At 42.5% G+C, this 19,874-nt stretch overlaps 1 protein-coding gene across 3 annotated transcripts; it reads left to right on the plus strand.

Annotated features, from left to right (window-relative positions):
* The first annotated feature begins 160 nt into the window (after window positions 1-160).
* LOC121535264 (E3 ubiquitin-protein ligase MARCHF6) lies at window positions 161-17,911 on the plus strand. 3 transcript variants are annotated; one of them, XR_005994724.2, is made up of 27 exons: window positions 161-427; window positions 1,183-1,282; window positions 1,566-1,639; window positions 4,268-4,411; window positions 4,525-4,597; window positions 4,737-4,911; window positions 5,103-5,292; window positions 5,623-5,684; window positions 5,799-5,831; window positions 5,943-5,994; window positions 6,096-6,154; window positions 6,345-6,425; window positions 6,542-6,610; window positions 6,854-6,928; window positions 7,191-7,325; window positions 7,480-7,599; window positions 7,708-7,808; window positions 8,100-8,237; window positions 10,014-10,209; window positions 13,778-13,847; window positions 14,449-14,648; window positions 15,086-15,220; window positions 15,415-15,504; window positions 15,660-15,807; window positions 15,947-16,082; window positions 16,357-16,618; window positions 16,769-17,911. XR_005994724.2 is itself a non-coding variant. In XM_041842144.2 (26 exons), exons 1-26 carry the CDS (start codon window positions 409-411, stop codon window positions 16,445-16,447), a joined length of 2,766 nt encoding a protein of 921 aa, XP_041698078.1. In that variant the 5' UTR covers window positions 161-408; the 3' UTR covers window positions 16,448-17,911. The 3 variants fall into 3 exon arrangements, 2 of the variants coding, with proteins under 2 accessions (XP_041698078.1, XP_041698080.1); XM_041842144.2 differs by having other exon boundaries at window positions 16,357-17,911; XM_041842146.2 differs by having other exon boundaries at window positions 14,449-14,630; window positions 16,357-17,911.
* The last annotated feature ends 1,963 nt before the right edge of the window (window positions 17,912-19,874 follow it).

Below are 19,874 nucleotides of genomic sequence, written 5' to 3' on the forward strand. Positions count from 1 at the left end.
AACACATTGTATTTAATTACTTAATATTAAACTGCCCTAAAATGTATTTGTTGAATGTTTATTTTTGGAATAGAAATATACAAGTATACTCTTTTAGCGTATTTCAATACGGTAAGCATACTAATAGTTGCTGTGCACTTCTGTTTTTACCGTAGTTAGTCTAGCCATCTAGTAGTAGTTGTAGGGCCATGATGAAGCGTGCCCAATAAATAGCTACATTGTATCCCCACGGGGAATCAAATAGACAAGTTACATTGTATTCCGGGGATCGTTAGTGTTCGAATCGAACATCATTCTAAGATGTTATGTTTCTTTTATTTCGCTGGCAGCTAGGCTTTCCACCAACTAGTCAGACGGTGTTTCGTGTTGTGTTGAATGTAAAGAGGGCAGTGTGCGTCAGCATTCAAGATGGACACCGCCGAGGAAGGTAGTTGGCAACCTCGTCAACCCATCTTGTTAAATTTACGTGACATTATTAGTTAAACTCCTGTTGTGAAACACATTTGATTGGGCCTCTAGGAAACTGCTTTGTCGCAAATTGACATTAACTATTTATTTCTGTTGATTCTGCAACCTGCGTGTAGTAGCTAACGTTAGCTTGCTAGCATAGCTAACTAACTTTAGCGACATCCATCCATCCACTCACTCACCACGAAGTCCGAAATATAGCTAACCAACATTCGTCACTGCTAGTTAACATTAGTAGTGAGTTAACTAACTTCACTGCTACACGTTGTTGTTAAATGTCCATTTAATAGAATATTGACGTAGTACTCCATGATCTAATCAACATAGCTAGCTAGCCAACTAACATAGTAGCAACATGATAGAATTGAAATGTTTGTTTGCAAACCCACCCAGTATGTGCCACCCACCCATTACATTAGTACTGTCACTCACTTGATTAGTGTCAGTGACAGGTAAAGTATGTGCATGATTCATTGCTGAATGTAAAGTTAATCAAAAGCCCCAGACTATTTACACATGAAAGGCCCTTGCATAAGGAGTCTTGAGACCACTGAAAGATCTGCTAGGTTGTTATCTTGCAAGTTGCACATAAAGGTTTCTCATAACAAAGCCGATCTTATTTTCTGCATACAAAATCAGCATCATGCCTTTTTTTTCGTTGGTAGAACCCTGTTCTCTGTGATTTTGTCTGATTCATGTCCATGTTTTCTTCAGGGGATATATGCCGGGTCTGCCGGTCTGAAGGAACCCCGGACAAGCCACTATATCACCCCTGTGTTTGCACAGGAAGTATAAAATTCATCCACCAAGAATGGTATGTGGTGTTGGTTGGTTGGCGGTATACTCAAACACAGGCCTAGTGGCATTTCTTTAGAGACGGACTGGGTTCTAGCCAGAGCATGATACATTCAAGATTCGGATCAGAGCCAAGTATTACTAAGGAAAAGTAATACTTAGCCAGAGATACACTCTGATACTTTATCTCTCTCCATGCTAGATCTAGCTAGATGGACTGACCTTAGGCATCGACAATTTATCTTTTGCATTGCTGCACGTGTGACACCGCACTTATATGATCCATCTATGTGTTTTCACAGCTTGGTACAATGGCTAAAACACAGCAGAAAAGAATACTGCGAGTTATGCAAGCACAGATTTGCTTTTACGCCAAGTAAGTAATTCAATTTCATTCTCTCTGTCTATATGCCTTCTGTTTAACATACTATTCAATGCCGCATTTACTTCTCAGAGTGAGGCTGTGAGCTGGCCTGAAGAATCGCACTGAATTCTTCCGCTGCTCTATCAATCGCTACATACTTCAGTCTGAATTAGAGAACTACCGATACAGATTTTTTAGGGCCGATACCAATGTTTGGGGGTCAAGGAGGCAGATGGCCGATATGTAATATCATTAGATTGGAAAATGTTGATGACAAATTGTCCCAGAGACAGTCATGTATGCATTCATGCATCAATTTTAAAATTAAACAATACATTTGACTTTGTTTTTACCAAATGTATCTATATAACAACATAATGGTAATAATTGTATTTGAATGGTAAATCTCTTGATAAACTGGGTAAATTAAGATGTCATGGGCCTGCTCACAATACAGGTGAATGCATTTGCATTAGGAGTGTGTGCATGCATTGAGTTAATGAGCTAGTTTTGGCTGATCAGTGGAGTCTATGGTGCTACCGATGACAATCTGTTTGCCTTCCATTTGGGACTTATATTAGCCTACTGATCAGCAACATTTGCTCCAGCATGTCAAGCCTGTATGGAAGGACATAATATAGGCACTGCTGTTAGTTGGAGAATATAAAATAACATCTACTCAATGCAAATGGGTCCAACATAACATCATGATTTGTGATCACGGATGCTTATGAAACTAGCATTCTTTCCATCTCTAAACAGCTCAGCTGCCAGGACGAAATTCGAAACAACTCAATTGGCTAGTTCAGCTATCTCAACAAGAAATGGGCGGGTTGTAATTTGATCCTACTACTATGATTGGATAGAGCGAGGGTGTAACTCCACTCCCTTTCAAATCTCCTCATCTCTCTCCATCACTCATATCACTTGGTTCTGTTTTCTGCTACTATGAGGACTAGCTCAATGGCTTGTTGACATTTGCTACCAAGCCATAAATGTGCATAATATCAAGCGAGGGTAGGAAAAAATATGAAATGACAAGGCACATTCTGTCTGAGACTAATCAGCCCATAGTTTGAGAAGTGAGAGCGCACACGTGCGCTGATCTACAGCTTTCTTGGTCCATAAACATGCAGGAAGATTCTTAGGTAGTTAACCCTACTGCCAACCTTTATTTAGGCATTTTAAAACACTTCATTCTTTCCCTATTACGACAATCATCTAATCCGACTATCAACTGTCAATTTATGGATACGATTGCGGCTGGTCAGATCAGGACACCAGTAAATAGCTAATGTTACACCGCAAGCCAAATGGCTCGTTGCCGAAAATGGTGCATGTTCAAAATGATAACCAGCTAACGTTAGCTAGCTAGGTTGGCTATTAGCTCCTATCTGATATCTTAGCACCATGTTTATCTAGCTAACACCACAGATAAAAGGGTTAGTTATTGTAATCTTTGCTAACAGGTCACATAGCTATCTGCTTAGCTAGCTTTCTTATTGCATGCATGTCTGGGCACGTCAACACGGTCCTTATTATTAGTGAATTAACTAAACTAATATTTCCAACAGGAGATCGATTTTGGTCACTGTGTCAATTTATCTATTTCTCAATACTGGACCTTTCTGTTGGAGTATGAGCCTGCTTGCTGCTGCTGATTTTCCCAGCTAGACATTCCTCAGCATTGTGCAGTACTCATTGCTCAGGCAGTGTGGCTGCTGGCATAGCAGCAGCTTTGCTATGTAGAGGGACTATCGACAAAGCCGACAGAGAAGGGCCGATAGACTAGAAAAGGCCAATATCGGCCCGATATATCGGCTCGGCTGATTATCGGTCATTCTCTAGTCTGAATCTGCCATCGTTGACGTCGTTTGTGGTGATGAGGGGCGTTGTATAAAACAAAGTAGTCAGCGATTGGATCGTCCAACCAATCAGAGTATCAAAGCCAATAAATAATTTTCAAAACATTGCTTTACCCACGTGTGTTCTTGCTCTGGCCCAACAAATCAGACGGTCCAAAAGTGTTTGCATTCAAGAAGGGTTGGGGCGGGAGTCAAATCCAGACTCATTGTGGAGAAGAAACAAATGTTTGCAGGTGTGTCGTTTGGCCGAAACAATGAGTCTGGGTAGCCAGGCAAGCTGTGAGCTGCCCTGGGTCGTTATCATTCAGAACAGGCCTAAGGGACAGACGCACAGCCCTGTTTAAATTAATCTATTACTCTGGAAGTGTGGCTCAAGCTAATGCGCATGCAGCAGCCTGCTCTGTTTCTCTTACTGGAGTCTGTTTGCCATCTTCATTCACATAGTGAGTGATTTAGCAAGATATTAGCATACTTCTTGTGTTTCAGATTGTTAATATCTTCAGTTTCTTTAACATATTTTTTAATTTTGGTTTTTCAGATGATTAAATTGATTATCCTTGTCCTTTAGACAGTCTGTCATGATACCAATAGAAAATGGTCAGTTTTCTGACCAGGCAACTGCTGACAACTCTCAGCATAACCTCTAATCTGATCCAATGCAAGCTTTTGTTAGTTTTGAATGGACCCAATTAGGACGAGTAAAGGAGTGTTGGCATTTGAGAATGTGAAAATTAAGTAGCCTATTTGATCCTTTCTTCCCTCTGTTCTTTTTCAGTATATTCTCCAGACATGCCTTCCCGGCTGCCTGTCCAGGACATATTTGCGGGGCTGGTGACTAGTGTAGGCACAGCTATTAGATACTGGTTTCACTACACACTAGTGGCTTTTGCTTGGCTGGGAGTGGTTCCTCTCACAGCATGTAAGTACAAATGTCCTAAAACAGTATGTTGGTACATGGTTGTTCAGATTGCTGTCCAGTGTTGGCCTTTTGTAAATGTGTGTGTTGACTGACTGACTGTCTTATTCCCGCAGGTCGCATCTACAAGTGTCTGTTTACCGGCTCTGTGAGCTCACTCCTCACCCTGCCATTAGATATGCTTTCTACGTACGTTTTACCTTTTTCTCTTCTCCCAAACCTGTACAAAACAATACTCTGTAAAAACATGAAATAAATGTTGTCTAGTCATTTAGCAGATAACATTCGGACTCATCGTGAGACAATTGTCATTTCCCTTCTTCCACAGAGAGAACTTGCTGGCGGACTGCTTGCAGGGTTGTTTCGTGGTGACGTGTACACTCTGCGCCTTCATCAGTCTGGTGTGGCTGCGGGAGCAGATTGTTCACGGTGGCGCCCCCCAGTGGCTGGAGCATAATCAGCAGCAGCAGCCTCAACCTGCACCAGCTCCACAACCTAATGAGGTAGCCAAAAATCCCACTGTCAAGTACAAGTCACTCTTTAACATAATGATGTGATAATGGTAGCATTTATTTAGTGCAACTTGACGAGTTGAGTGTTTTGAAGCACTCAATACACTCTTCCTTAACCACCTATTCTAATGTTTTGGAGCTACCAGCCCCCACCTTCATGCCCAATCTCTTTTCCCTATCAGCAGGCCCCTGGTCCTGGGCAGGGGGTGGGTGAGAACCAGCCTGCTCCTGCCGCAGCTGAGCCCCCGGTGGACAACGGTCCAGCGGCTGAGGTCCCTGACATCCAGGTGGACCCGGCAGAGGACATGGAGAATGAGGATGAGGATGAGGCTGGGGCTGATGATGTTGCAGATGCCAACAATGGAGCACAAGGTACAAGCCTCAGAATGGAAAGGTTCTAGCCAGGTTACAGTTCTGTTGTGGTCTTGCCAACACCATTGCTCATTGTCAGTGACCAGGAGTTGGTATAATAGCACAAACAGACTGCCACTCAGGCTATAAAGGTCCAAGATGCTAAGCTAATGCAGCCGTATTCAAAGGCTTATTAAGGATGATGCATTTGCATTTAACAGTATTCAACATCATAATCTCTATATTTGATAATTTTTCATAGACCTTCATCTGTTGGCGATATCTGTTTGTTTGTAAAAGTGTGTTCCACAGTTGGTGTCAGTGAGTGAGGTGCTGCTTTTCTCTTTGTAGATGACATGAATTGGAATGCCCTGGAATGGGACCGGGCAGCAGAGGAGCTAACATGGGAGAGGGTGAGTCTGGCTTAGAATTCCCTCAGGCCTATTTGTGTTATTTACCCATTGGTCATCGTTGTGTCTATGAAAAGTACAGTGAAATGTAATATTCATTTTTTTTTTTCTTCACAGATGCTCGGTCTTGATGGCTCCTTGGTTTTCCTGGTAAGTAGCTCGTTCTTGGAGGGAAAAAACTTGCATTTGATGTTTTCCCATGTTTGATGAAATAGCACACCCTTTTGAGAAAGTCTTCAGTTTGTGTTCTCTCTTTTTCAGGAGCATGTCTTCTGGGTGGTCTCACTAAACACACTCTTCATTCTGGTGTTCGGTATGTGTCATAAACTATTGTTAAGAGAATGTGCAATTGATGAATAAACAATATAAAGAGAAATATTCCAACACCTGACTTGTATTTTTTATTTCTTTCAGCTTTTTGCCCGTATCATATTGGTCATTTCACAGTTGTGGGACTTGGCTTTGAGGAAAATGTAAGTACCAGCTTAATGTAAATTAAATGTTTTGCTTTTCTCTCACACGTGTAACCCGAGAGATTCTATATGAATTGATTTTGTGAAGTTTGTTTTGGAATCTGAATGACTCGCTCCATGGAACCCAGTTGAGCTACTTTGCAGACTATTAGAAAGAAGATTATTTTGATGATGTAATTTCCTGTTGCAGGTGCGGGCTTCCCATTTCGAAGGTCTCATCACCACCATCGTGGGCTACATCCTCCTGGCCATGATATTAATACTGTGCCATGTATCCTCTGGTGTCTCTTACAGAAGTGTGTTATACCTTATCGTCTGTTATAGACATAATGTAGTACCTGTGTTGTACTGTATGTATTCGTGTGTCTTCCTTAACGAAAATCCCAGGGATTGGCAGCGCTGGTGAGATTTCAAAGATCCAGACGCCTTTTAGGAGTGTGCTACATTGTTGTCAAGGTATCGAAAATTATGATAATGATTTCTCCCGTGATTGGGAATGCAAAGCTGGACTGGTATATGACTAGTTTGTGTCTTATGGACTCAGAAGTGTATATACATATAGAATATTGTGTTTATCGTCCATATGTTCTGAACTGTTACAGAGCAATTGGGATTACAGTATAAACTCCAATAATTTGCCTTCTATTGCCATAAAAAGAAACACCAGTTATTATAAGTATTGATATTATGATTAACCAGGTATCCCTGCTGGTAGTCGTGGAGATCGGTGTATTCCCTCTCATCTGTGGCTGGTGGCTTGACATCTGCTCACTGGTAAGCCAACCATGTTCTTCTGCTTCAATGACTCGTACTTTCAAAATAATTGATACATCACTTAGAAACCAAATTATTTTATAATAATATAATATAATATGCCATTTAGCAGACGCTTTTATCCAAAGCGACTTACAGTCATGCGTGCATACATTTTTTTTTTTGTGTATGGGTGGTCCCGGGGATCGAACCCACTACCTTGGCGTTACAAGCGCCGTGCTCTACCAGCTGAGCTACAGAGGTACTATTTTCTGTGTTGCAGGAGATGTTTGATGCCTCTCTGAAGGACAGAGAGCTGAGTTTTGAGTCTGCTCCTGGTACCACCATGTTCCTCCACTGGCTTGTAGGGATGGTCTACGTCTTCTACTTTGCCTCGTTCATCCTCTTACTGCGAGAGGTGAGATGGTATTCTCTCGCATACCTTCATATCTGTCATTTGAAGTGCCAAACACCCACTCATTGCCATGATAGTGAATGCTAAGAGATTTCTGCTGTGGAATGATTCTGTATATTTCTCACCATGGCTAATCTGTTTCAAATTTTCGCTCTAGGTCCTGAGACCCGGTGTTTTATGGTTTCTCAGAAACCTGAACGATCCTGATTTTAATCCTGTTCAAGAAATGATTCACCTGCCCATATACAGACATCTTAGAAGATTCATTTTATCGGTGGTGAGTCGCAACCCATTTCTATTGTCTGTAAAATGCCATATCTATGGGTGTCTGGACAGGACTTATACAGAACCAGTAACACTGGGTTTCTCCTGTCTTTCTCCACAGGTGGTGTTTGGCTCCATAGTTTTACTAATGTTGTGGCTTCCCATAAGGACGATCAAACTCATCCTCCCAGCCTTCCTCCCCTACAATGTCATGCTGTACAGGTAATTTTGGTGGCCTGGAATGACAATGGAATGACTTGACTTAAGCCCTTGGCTCCTAGTAATGTAATGAAGCTGTTACGGCCCAAGTCTCCCGCTTTGCAATTACCGGAAGACAAACCATTGGCCGCTTAAATGGATGCCACGCTACAACATCAATAATCAATGCCTCTTTAGTAATGAAAAAAATGCCTCTTCAGTAACTAGCAAATGCCTCTCTAATGTACTCTGTTATGAGTGATGATAATGTCTCTGTGTTGACTGGGTGATGTGTTGTCGGTCTCCATCTCCCAGTGATGCTCCAGTCAGTGAGCTGTCTCTGGAGCTGCTGCTGCTGCAGGTGGTTCTGCCTGCGTTGCTGGAACAGGGCCACACACGCCAGTGGCTCAAAGGCCTCGTCAGAGCCTGGACCGTCACCGCCGGATACCTGCTGTGAGTGTCACACACAAACAACTACATACAGTTGAAGTCGGAAGTTTACATACACCTTAGCCAAATACATTTAAACTCAGTTTTTCACAATTCCTGACATTTAATCCTAGTAAAGATTCCCTGTCTTAGGTCAGTAAGGATCACCACTTTATTTTAAGAATGTGAAATGTCAGAATAATAGTAGAGAGAGTGATTTATTTCAGCTTTTATTTCTTTCATCACATTCCCAGTGGGTCAGAAGTTTACATACACTCAATTAGTATTTGGTAACATTGCCTTTAAATTGTTTAACTTGGGTCAAACGTTTTGGGTAGCCTTCCACAAGCTTCCCACAATAAGTTGGGTGAATTTTGGCCAATTCCTCCTGACAGAGCTCGTGTAACTGAGTCAGGTTTGTAGGCCTCCTTGCTCAGACACGCTTTTTCAGTCCTGCCCACACATTTTGTACAGGATTGAGGTCAGTGCTTTGTGATGGCCACTCCAATACCTGGACTTTGTTGTCCTTAAGCCATTTTGCCACAACTTTGGAAGTATGCTTGGGGTCATTGTCCATTTGGAAGACCCATTTGCGACCAAGCTTTAACCTCCTGACTGATGTCTTGAGATGTTGCTTCAATATATCCACATCATTTTCCTTCCTTATGATGCCATCTATTTCGTGAAGTGCACCAGTCCCTCCTGCAGCAAAGCACCCCCACAGCATGATGCTGCCACCTCTGTGCTTCACGGTTGGGATGGTGTTCTTCGGCTTGCAAGCTACCCCCTTTTTCCTCCAAACATAACGATGGTCATTATGGCCAAACAGTTCTATTTTTGTTTCATCAGACTAGAGGACATTTCTCCAAAAAGTACGATCTTTGTCCCCATGTGCAGTTGCAAACCGTAGTCTGGCTTTTTTATGCCGGTTTTGGAGCAGTGGCTTCTTCCTTGCTGAGCGGCCTTTCAGGTTATGTCGATATAGGACTCGTTTTACTGTGGATATAGATACTTTTGTACCTGTTTCCTCCAGCATCTTCACAAGGTCCTTTGCTGTTGTTCTTGGATTGATTTGCACTTTTCGCACCAAATTACGTTCATCTCTAAGAGACAGAACGCGTCTCCTTCCTGAGCGGTATGACGGCTGCGTGGTCCCATGGTGTTTATAATTCTTTTTCTGAGGTCTTGGCTGATTTCTTTAGATTTTCCCATGATGTCACGCAAAGAGGCACTGAGTTTGATGGTAGGCCTTGAAATACATCCACAGGTACACCTCCAATTTACTCAAATGATGTCAATTAGCCTATTAGAAGCTTCTAAAGCCATTACATAATTTTCTGGAATTTACCAAGCTGTTTAAAGGCAAAGTCAACTTAGTGTATGTAAACTTCTGACCCACTTGAATTGTGATACAGTGAATTATAAGTGAAATAATCTGTCTGTAAACAATTATTGGAAAGATTACTTGTGTCATGCACAAAGTAGATGTCCTAACCGACTTGCCAAAACTATAGTTTGTTAACAAGGAATTTGTGGGGTGGTTGAAAACTAGTTTTAATGACTCCAACCTAAGTGTATGTAAACTTCCGACTTCAACTGTACCAACACACTGTTAGTCTGTGCGTGTGGTTTATCATTTACATTGGAAACCGTTATTTTACTGTCATATTGTTAATGTAGGCTGTCATCGTTCTCCCATAAATCCAATGTAAAAACCCAGAATTTAGGTATTATAGACTGACACACATCCTTGGTCTCATCTCAGCAAACCCCATGTTAATCGTGCTATCTGTGCCACAGAGACCTCCACTCGTACCTGTTGGGTGACCAGGAGGAGAATGACGGTGATGCGGACCAGCAGGCCAACAACCAGCAGAGGAGGAACAACAACAACGCCATCCCTGAGGGGCTGCACGCTGCCCACCAGGCTATCCTACAGCAGGGAGGCCCTGTGGGCATCCAGCCCTACCACCGGCCCATGAAGTTCACCTTCAGGGTGAGACATGAATATCACTCTCACCTGTTTATAATATAATGATAATATAATGACTATCACCAAAACCAGCAAAATTAAGGCATACAACGATTTTAATAAAAATTTTAAAAACATTACAATACATTCACAGATTTCACAACACACTATGTGCCCTCAGGCCCCTACTCCACCACTACCACATATCTACAATACAAAATCCATGTGTACGTGTGTATAGTGCGTATGTTATCGTGTGTGTGTATGCATGCGTCTGTGCCTATGTATGTGTTGCTTCACAGTCCCCGCTGTTCCATAAGGTGTGTTTTTATCTGTTTTTAAAAATCTAATTTTACTGCTTGCATCAGTTACTTGACGTGGAATAGAGTTCCATGTAGTCATGGCTCTATGTAGTACTGTGCGCCTCCCATAGTCTGTTCTGGACTTGGGGACTGTGAAGAGACCTCTTGTGGCATGTCTTGTGGAGCATGCATGGGTGTCCGAGCTGTGCGCCAGTAGTTCAAACAGACAGCTCGGTGCATTCAACATGTCAATACCTCTCATAAATACAAGTAGTGATGAAGTCAATCTCTCCTCCACTTTGAGCCAGGAGAGACTGACATGCATATTATTAATGTTAGCTCTCTGTGTACATCCAAGGGCCAGCCGTGCTGCCCTGTTCTGAGCCAATTGCAATTTTCCTAAGTCCCTTTTTGTGGCACCTGACCACACGACTGAACAGTAGTCCAGGTGCGACAAAGCTAGGGCCTGTAGGACCTGCCTTGTTGATAGTGCTGTTAAGAAGGTAGAGCAGCGCTTTATTATGGACAGACTTCTCCCCATCTTAGATACTGTTGTATCAATATGTTTTGACCATGACAGTTTACATTCCAGGGTTACTCCAAGCAGTTTAGTCACCTCAACTTGCTCAATTTCCACATGATTTATTACAAGATTTAGTTGAGGTTTAGTGAATGATTTGTCCCAAATACAATGCTTTTAGTTTAAAAAATATTTAGGACCAACTTATTCCTTGCCACCCACTCTGAAACTAACTGCAGCTCTTTGTTAAGTGTTGCAGTCATTTCAGTTGCTGTAGTAGCTGACGTGTATAGTGCTGAGTCATCCGCATACATAGACACACTGGCTTTACTCAGAGCTAGTGGCATGTCATTAATAAAGATTGAAAAAAGTAAGGGGCCTAGACAGCTGCCCTGGGGAATTCCTGATTTTACCTGGATTATGTTGGAGAGGCTTCCATCAAAGAACACCCTCTGTGTTCTGTTAAACAGGAAACTCTTTATCCACAATAAAGCAGGGGGTGTAAAGCCATAACACAAACGTTTTTCCATCAGCAGACTATGATCGATAATGTCAAAAGCCGCACTGAAGTCTAACAAAACAGCCCCCACAAACTTTTTGTCATCAATTTCTCTCAGCCAATCATCAGTCACTTGTGTAAGTGCTGTGCTTGTTGAATGTCCTCCCCTATAAGCGTGCTGAAAGTCTGTTGTCAATTTGTTTACTGTAAAATAGCATTGTATCTGGTCAAACACCATTTTTCCCCAAAAGTTTACTAATGGTTGGTAACAGACTGATTAGTATGCTATTTGAGCCAGTAAAGTGGGCTTTACTATTCTTAGGTAGCGGAATTACTTTTGCTTCCCTCCAGGCCTGGGGGCACACACTTTCTAGTAGGCTTACATTTCTAGTAGGAGTTGCAATATCGTCCGCTATTATCCTCAGTAATTTTCCATAAAAGTTGTCAGACCCCGGTGGCTTGTCATTGTTGATAGACAACAATCTTTTTACCTCTTCCACACTCACTTCACGGAATTCAAAATGACAATGCTTTTCTTTCATAATTTGGTCAGATATACTTGAATGTGTAGTGTCAGCGTTTGTTGCTGGCATGTCTTGCCAAAGTTTGCTAATCTTGCCAATGAAATAATCTTTATAAAGTAGTTGGCAATATCAGTCGGTTTTGTGATGAACGAGCCATCTGATTCAATGAATGATGGAGCTGAATTTGCCTTTTTTCCCAAAATTTCATTTAAGTTGCTCCAAAGCCTTTTACTATCATTCTTTGTCATTTATCTTTGTTTCATAGTGTAGTTTCTTCTTTTTATTCCGTTTAGTCACATGATTTCTCAGTTTGCAATGTGTTTGCCAATCAGTTGTGCAGCCAGACTTATTTGCCATTCCTTTTGCCTCATCCATCTCAACCATACCATTTTTACAAGTCCTCATCAATCCACAGGGATTTAACAGTTTTTACAGTCAATTTCTTAATGGGTGCATGCTTATTAGTAACTGGAATAAGCAATTTCATAAATGTGTCAAGTGCAGTGTCTGTTTGCTCCTCATTACACACCACGAACCAACAGATATTATTTACATCAACAACATAGGAATCACTACAAAACATATTGTATGACCTCTTATACACTATATTAGGCCCAGCCTTTGGAACTTTGGTTTTCCTAGATATGGCTACTATATTGTGATCACTACATCCAATGTATCTGGATACTGCTTTCAAGCAAATTTCTGCAGCATTAGTAAAGATGTGATCAATACATGTTCATGATTTCATTCCTGTGCTGTTTGTAACTACCCTGGTAGGTTGACTGATAACCTTAACCAGGTTGCAGGCACTGGTTACAGTTTGAAGCATTTTCTTGAGTGGGCAGCTTGATGAAAGCCAGTCAATATTTAAATCACCCAGAATATATACCTCTCTGTTGATATCACATATATTATCAAGCATTTCACAGATGTTATCCAGATACTGATACTGTTAGCACTTGGTGGTCTATAGCAGCTTCCCACAAGAATGGGCTTTAGGTGAGGTAGATTAACCTGTAGCCATATTACTTCAACAGTATTTAACATGAGATCCTCTCTAAGCTTTACAGGAATGTGGTTCTGAATATAAACAGCAACACCTCCACAATTGGCATTTCTGTCTTTTCTGTCAAGGTTATAACCTTGTAGTGCTACCACTGTATAATCAAAGGTATTATCTAAGTGAGTTTCAGAGATGGTCAGAATATGAATGTCATCTGTTACTAGAAAATTATTGATTTCATGAACCTTGTTTCTTAAGCTACATATGTTAACGTGGGCTATTTTGAGCACCTTTCTTCTGGGATGCTTACTTGTTTTCATTGCTTTACTGGGAAGCTTAGCAGAAGTAGATATTCTCATGTTTTTTATGTTAGTGCAGGGTGAGCTGCACACAGTGGACTTCCTGCTTGGGCACACCGCCTCAGTGCTAACAGTATAAATCTGGTTCATAGGCACATGATTTCTGCATACAATAGCTGTAGGATCAGCAGAGGCATTCAGGGCAGCTAGAGGGACATACATTAGGTTACTTACATTGTATCTACCAACGCCACTGGTATAATGTACATTTGCTGGCATTATGACAACTCAGCGTCACACTGGTAGGGATTAACTGAGCTGGGCTTGGGTCAGCAGTAGACTCTTCACTGTTTTCTCTAAGCCATCTTTCTCATCTTTCTCAGAGCATGATAATGTAATGTAATGCAATGTGGTATATTCATGTGTATTCTTGATTTTCTAGATTGTGCTGCTGATCGTGTTCATGTGTGTGACACTGCTGGTGGCCAGTCTGGTGTGCCTCACGTTGCCAGGTGAGTTTTCTGTATAGTCCACACAACTCACTCAGTCACTCACTGAATTCCACTGTCCACTCCACTGTCTTCTCCATTTTTCTACCCAATTTTGTGATATCCAATTGGTAGTTACTGTCTTGTCCCATCGCTGCAACTCCCGTACGGACTCGGGAGAGGCGAAGGTCGAGAGCCATGCGTCCACTGAAACACGACCCTGCCAAGCTGCACTACTTCATGACACATGACTGCTCGCTTAACCCGGAAGCCAGCCGCACCAATGTGTCGGAGGAAACACCGTGTAACTGGCGACCGTGTCAGCGTGCATGCGCCCGGACCACCACAGGAGTCGCTAGAGCGCGATGGGACAAGGTCATCCCGGCCGGCCAAACCGTCCCCTAACCCGGACGTCGCTGGGCCAATTGTGCATCGCCTCATGGGTCTCCCGGTCGCGGCCAGCTGCGACACAGCCCAGGATTGAACCCGGATCTGTAGTGACACCTCGTGCACTGCAGTGCCTTTTACCGCTGCGCCACTCGGGAGGCTCAGTCTTCCCCATTCACCTACTGTCACCCTCTCTTCCTCTCCCTGTCTCACCCCCTCTCTCCGTCCCCTGCTACAGTATTCACCGGCCGGTACCTGATGTCCTTCTGGACGGGCAGTACTAAGATCCATGAGCTGTACACGGCGGCGTGCGGCCTATACGTGTGCTGGCTGTCCATCAGGGTTATCACCGTGCTGCTGGCCTGGATGCCCCAGGGCAGGAGGGTCATTCTGCTCAAGGTCCAGGAGTGGACCCTCATGGTAATGCTCTGCAACACGGTAATGACAAGCAACACCCACCGCCCACACGCCTGACATTTGTCATGAATGAATTCGTCTTCTTCATAACTATTTTTATTGTTTTTCCCCTCACACTGAATTAGAATAAGAATGATGTGATTTTTATACAACAAAATATAATATGTGAAGATGGTTTAAAAGATATATATATATATATGTATGTAAAGACCCATATAAGGTATACAATACACATAAGAGTGATTTAAATACTCTATGTTTATATTGGTTATGCTGTTTCTATTATACTGTGCAAGGGCTCATCTCTGTGTGAATGCATGGTTCTGGGTGATAAATGTCCTCTACATAGGCTGAATCAGAATGCAAATTGAAGACATCTCAGTAAAATGATACCTACTGTAGGTGTGTTGAGAGGCCTGTATTTCTAGCCCTCTGTGTTGCCTTGTACTGCACTGTAGATCCTGAAGACAGTGGTCATAGCTGTGTTGCTGGCTGGCGCCATCCCTCTCCTGCTGGGCCTGCTGTTTGAGATGGTCATAGTAGCCCCTCTCAGGGTGCCGCTGGATCAGACACCACTCTTCTACCCCTGGCAGGTACTGTAAGGACCACCCATCTAACACCAATGGCCATATACGTTATGGGATTGCAGTACATTAAATGGAAATGGCAATCTTAAGATTTTAAATTGCACCTAAAACTTTTATGACGCTGTCTTTAGATTGCCTCAATCGGATAACGGATCAAGAGGCAACTACAGCCAACACTGCTGTTTTACTCTTTGTTTCAGGACTGGGCTCTCGGAGTTCTCCATGCCAAAATCATCGCCGCCATTACTCTGATGGGTCCCCAGTGGTGGCTGAAAACAGTGATTGAGCAGGTCGGTCCCACAAGATTGCATTTTTCTATGATGATTATTATTACCTTAATTACTCTTATAAATTACTCTGAAGATGCCATTCATGATATAGCTCAGATTCATTTTGAATATGTGTTGGCATCATTTTGACTTCCTCGTGTTGTTTCCTCTTCTAGGTGTATGCTAACGGAATTCGGAACATTGATCTCCATTTCATCATCCGAAAGCTGGCTGCTCCGGTTATCTGTGTGCTACTGGTGTCTCTCTGTGTGCCCTATGTCATCTCTGCTGGCATCGTCCCCATCGTAGCGCAGTATTCCCCAGGTACGGCAAATATCAGTTAATGAAAGTGGAATTAGTGGTTTCAGGTGTGTGTGAGCATGCGTATGCGAGAGAGAGAGCTATTATTGGTGAGGAAAGTGAGCAAATTCAAGGGATGATCCTCTGATTGCTCTCTCTGCAGGAGTTACCATGGAGATGCAGAATTTGGTGCAGAGGAGAATCTACCCCTTCCTGCTCATGGTCGTCATGCTGCTGGGAATCCTCTCCTTCCAAATCCGTCAATTTAAGCGCCTTTACGAACACATTAAGAATGACAAGTGAGCACCCTGACATTAAGCTCAGCACAGCCACACTTATGACTTATACTTATTGCCAATGCTAACCTGACAAAATGGCTTCCGGATGTCTCTCACAGACTGTCATCACAAAGTCTCCATTATGACAGTGGACCACCATAGTTGCCAGTACAAATAATAAAATAACGTCTCCAAGCCTCTGAGGACATACTTGTTGGCGTTTTTACACTCTAGCCACAGTATGCTTTCATGGCATGGTATTTCTCTCTGAAACTGTATTTTTCTTCTTTCCCAGGTACCTGGTTGGACAGAGACTGGTGAACTATGAACGCAAGGTGGCAGGCAGAAGCACTACAGCCACATACAGCAGCTCTTCCCAGGAGTAGGAGCTGTTAACACCTTACCTGAGAACAGCCTCTAGCTGTGTGGCCTCTCTCCTCCACCGCCTCACTTTTGATGTCTCTCCACCCGTCTCTTCACATTCATGACTCAAGCGCTCTCCTCTCACCATGCCTTATTTCACTCCCTGCTCACAAGCACAGCCTGAGAAATGAGGAGTGCGTTTTACAAAAAAGATTAAAGGCAAAATTACCTTGAAAACCAACCAACTTGGAATCGAAAAATAATGTTTCGTCTTTGTACATCTTGAAAAAAATGTATGTATTTTGTTAATTAAATCTAGATGTCACTTTATTCTGTTCCTGTAGGTCTGGATGGACTACTACAGTATTTTACCTGTTTGACCAGGAGGAGGCAATCCCATTGGAACACATGATGGAGGTTCCACTTTAGAGGAGTGAGGAGCGTGAGACAAGGCTAAAGAACTTTGGGATCAGTTTATGTCATTTTTATTTATTCGTTTGGATTTTCCTTTTTAGGGGTTTAGTATTACACTGTGTGGGTGAGGTTATCTGCAAGAAAGAAAAGTTCCTATTGGAATGGGTGATTTACTCTTTCTGCAGCAGGGTTCAAAGCCAGGAAGTTTTTAATTCCGATTCATGCATTTCGGTTCACTGTCTGACTGACTGGCCACAGAGGAGCTGATGAGTGTTTCAGGCTTCCCTGAATAGCTTTATACTGGCTTGATGGTCTCCTGTCTCAGGCTGGGGTTATTAATGAAATCCCAGCTAGCCAGCTATTTGTATCATGTAGCTCCATTATTTGGTCTCATTTGAGAGAACCCTAAAAGGCTGCTTTTTAGTTAAAGTTACAAGATTGTAACTGCGTGCTCATGACATTTGTGTAATTTCTGCTCTGCATGCTACACATGTTGTACAGAGTAACAGGTTGTTACATATGCATGAATATCAGTCTGTTGCACTTAAGCTTTAACATAGTGGCAATCATTCATAAACCATTTTAATGAAATCAAGTCAGTATTTCAATGTGGTGATGAAACTACAATACAGTTAAGTATGATTTTCTTGACAGGAGTTTTGGATCAGGTTTGACAGTTTTTTTGTCTGTGTTAATGAGATTGATACAATGTTTGTAAATAAAGCATTTCTATGCTTATGGATTGTTTACCATGGCAACAAAACCTATTTTCTTCATTTCAATGTGTAAAATTGTCTGTGTCGGTTGAAGGTTTAAGACTGGATTTCTGACTGTTTCAGAGAGGGTATTAAATGCTGAGATTCTATATGTGACCGTAAAGTATCTTAATATACAAAACTGGATTCTGTCGTTTGCCTGTTGATTTTATTCGGACACATTTTTAAGCAAATTCCCTATTTTTATATGTGCGTATAGTGTTTAATTGTGTCAGTCTTTTGTCTGCTTCATGTTGTTTTTCTGAGTGGTTAAGTGTGAATTGGTCATCTTAATAAATGGCTGCTTTCCTCACAGAATATCAAATGAAATTGTATTTGTCACATGCGCCGAATACAACAAGTGTAGACCTTACAGTGAAATGCTTACTTACAAGCCCTTAACAAACAATGCAATTTTAAGAAAGAATACCCAAAAAATACCTAAATAACATTTGAAAAAAAAGAAACAAATAATTAAAGAGCAGCAGTAAAATAACAATAGCGAGGCTATATACAGGGGGTGCTGGTACCGAGTCAATGTGCGGGGGCACCGGTTAGGGGGTAGAAGCCTCTTGGACCTAGACTTGGCACTCCGGTACCGCTTGCCGTGCGGTAGCAGAGAGAACCGTCGATGACTAGGGTGGCTGGAGTCTTTGACAATTTTTAGGGCCTTCCTCTGACACCGCCTAGTATAAAGGTCCTGGATGGCAGGAAGCTTGGCCCCAGTGATGTACTGGACCGTACGCACTACCCTCTGTAGTGCCTTGCAGTCGGAGGCCGAGCAGTTGCCATACCAGTCAGTGATGCAACCAGTCAGGATGCTCTCGATGGTGCAGCTGTTGAACCTTTTGAGGATCTGAGGACCCATGCCAAATATTTTCAGTCTCCTTAGGGGTAATAGGTTTTGTTGTGCCCTCTTCACGACTGTCTTGGTGTGCTTGGACCATGTTAGTTTGTTGGTGATGTGGACACCAAGGAACTTGAAGCTCTCAACCTGCTCCACTACAGCCCTGTCGATGTTTGTTATATTCACACATTTCTGTCAAATTGGACACTGAAGAGATCCGATCGGAGGTCCAAGCAAATTCCAGTAGGCACATGACTGTCCAGAAATTGAGTAGAAAAACACCATGGATGTGAATAGCATAAAATACAGTGGGGAAAAAAAGTATTTAGTCAGCCACGAATTGTGCAAGTTCTCCCACTTAAAAAGATGAGAGAGGCCTGTAATTTTCATCATAGGTACACGTCAACTATGACAGACAAATTGAGATGTATTTTTCCAGAAAATCACATTGTAGGATTTTTAATGAATTTATTTGCAAATTATGGTGGAAAATAAGTATTTGGTCACCTACAAACAAGCAAGATTTCTGGTTTTCACAGACCTGTAACTTCTTCTTTAAGAGGCTCCTCTTTCCTCCACTCGTTACCTGTATTAATGGCACCTGTTTGAACTTGTTATCAGTATAAAAGACACCTGTCCACAACCTCAAACAGTCACACTCCAAACTCCACTATGGCCAAGACCAAAGAGCTGTCAAAGGACACCAGAAACAAAATTGTAGACCTGCACCAGGCTGGGAAGACTGAATCTGCAATAGGTAAGCAGCTTGGTTTGAAGAAATCAACTGTGGGAGCAATTATTAGGAAATGGAAGACATACAAGACCACTGATAATCTCCCTCGATCTGGGGCTCCACGCAAGATCTCACCCCGTGGGGTCAAAATGATCACAAGAACGGTGAGCAAAAATCCCAGAACCACACGGGGGACCTAGTGAATGACCTGCAGAGAGCTGGGACCAAAGTAACAAAGTCTACCATCAGTAACACACTACGCCGCCAGGGACTCAAATCCTGCAGTGCCAGACATGTCCCCCTGCTTAAGCCAGTACATGTCCAGGCCCGTCTGAAGTTTGCTAGAGTGCATTTGGATGATCCAGAAGAGGATTGGGAGAATGTCATATGGTCAGATGAAACCAAAATATAACTTTTTGGTAAAAACTCAACTCGTCGTGTTTGGAGGACAAAGAATGCTGAGTTGCATCCAAATAACACCATACCTACTGTGAAGCATGGGGGTGGAAACATCATGCTTTGGGGCTGTTTTTCTGCAAAGGGACCAGGACGACTGATCCGTGTAAAGGAAAGAATGAATGGGGCCATGTATCGTGAGATTTTGAGTGAAAACCTCCTTCCATCAGCAAGGGCATTGAAGATGAAACGTGGCTGGGTCTTTCAGCATGACAATGATCCCAAACACACCACCCGGGCAACGA

The sequence above is a fragment of the Coregonus clupeaformis genome, chromosome 21 (assembly GCF_020615455.1).
Source record: "Coregonus clupeaformis isolate EN_2021a chromosome 21, ASM2061545v1, whole genome shotgun sequence".
Taxonomy (NCBI): Eukaryota; Metazoa; Chordata; class Actinopteri; order Salmoniformes; family Salmonidae; genus Coregonus; species Coregonus clupeaformis.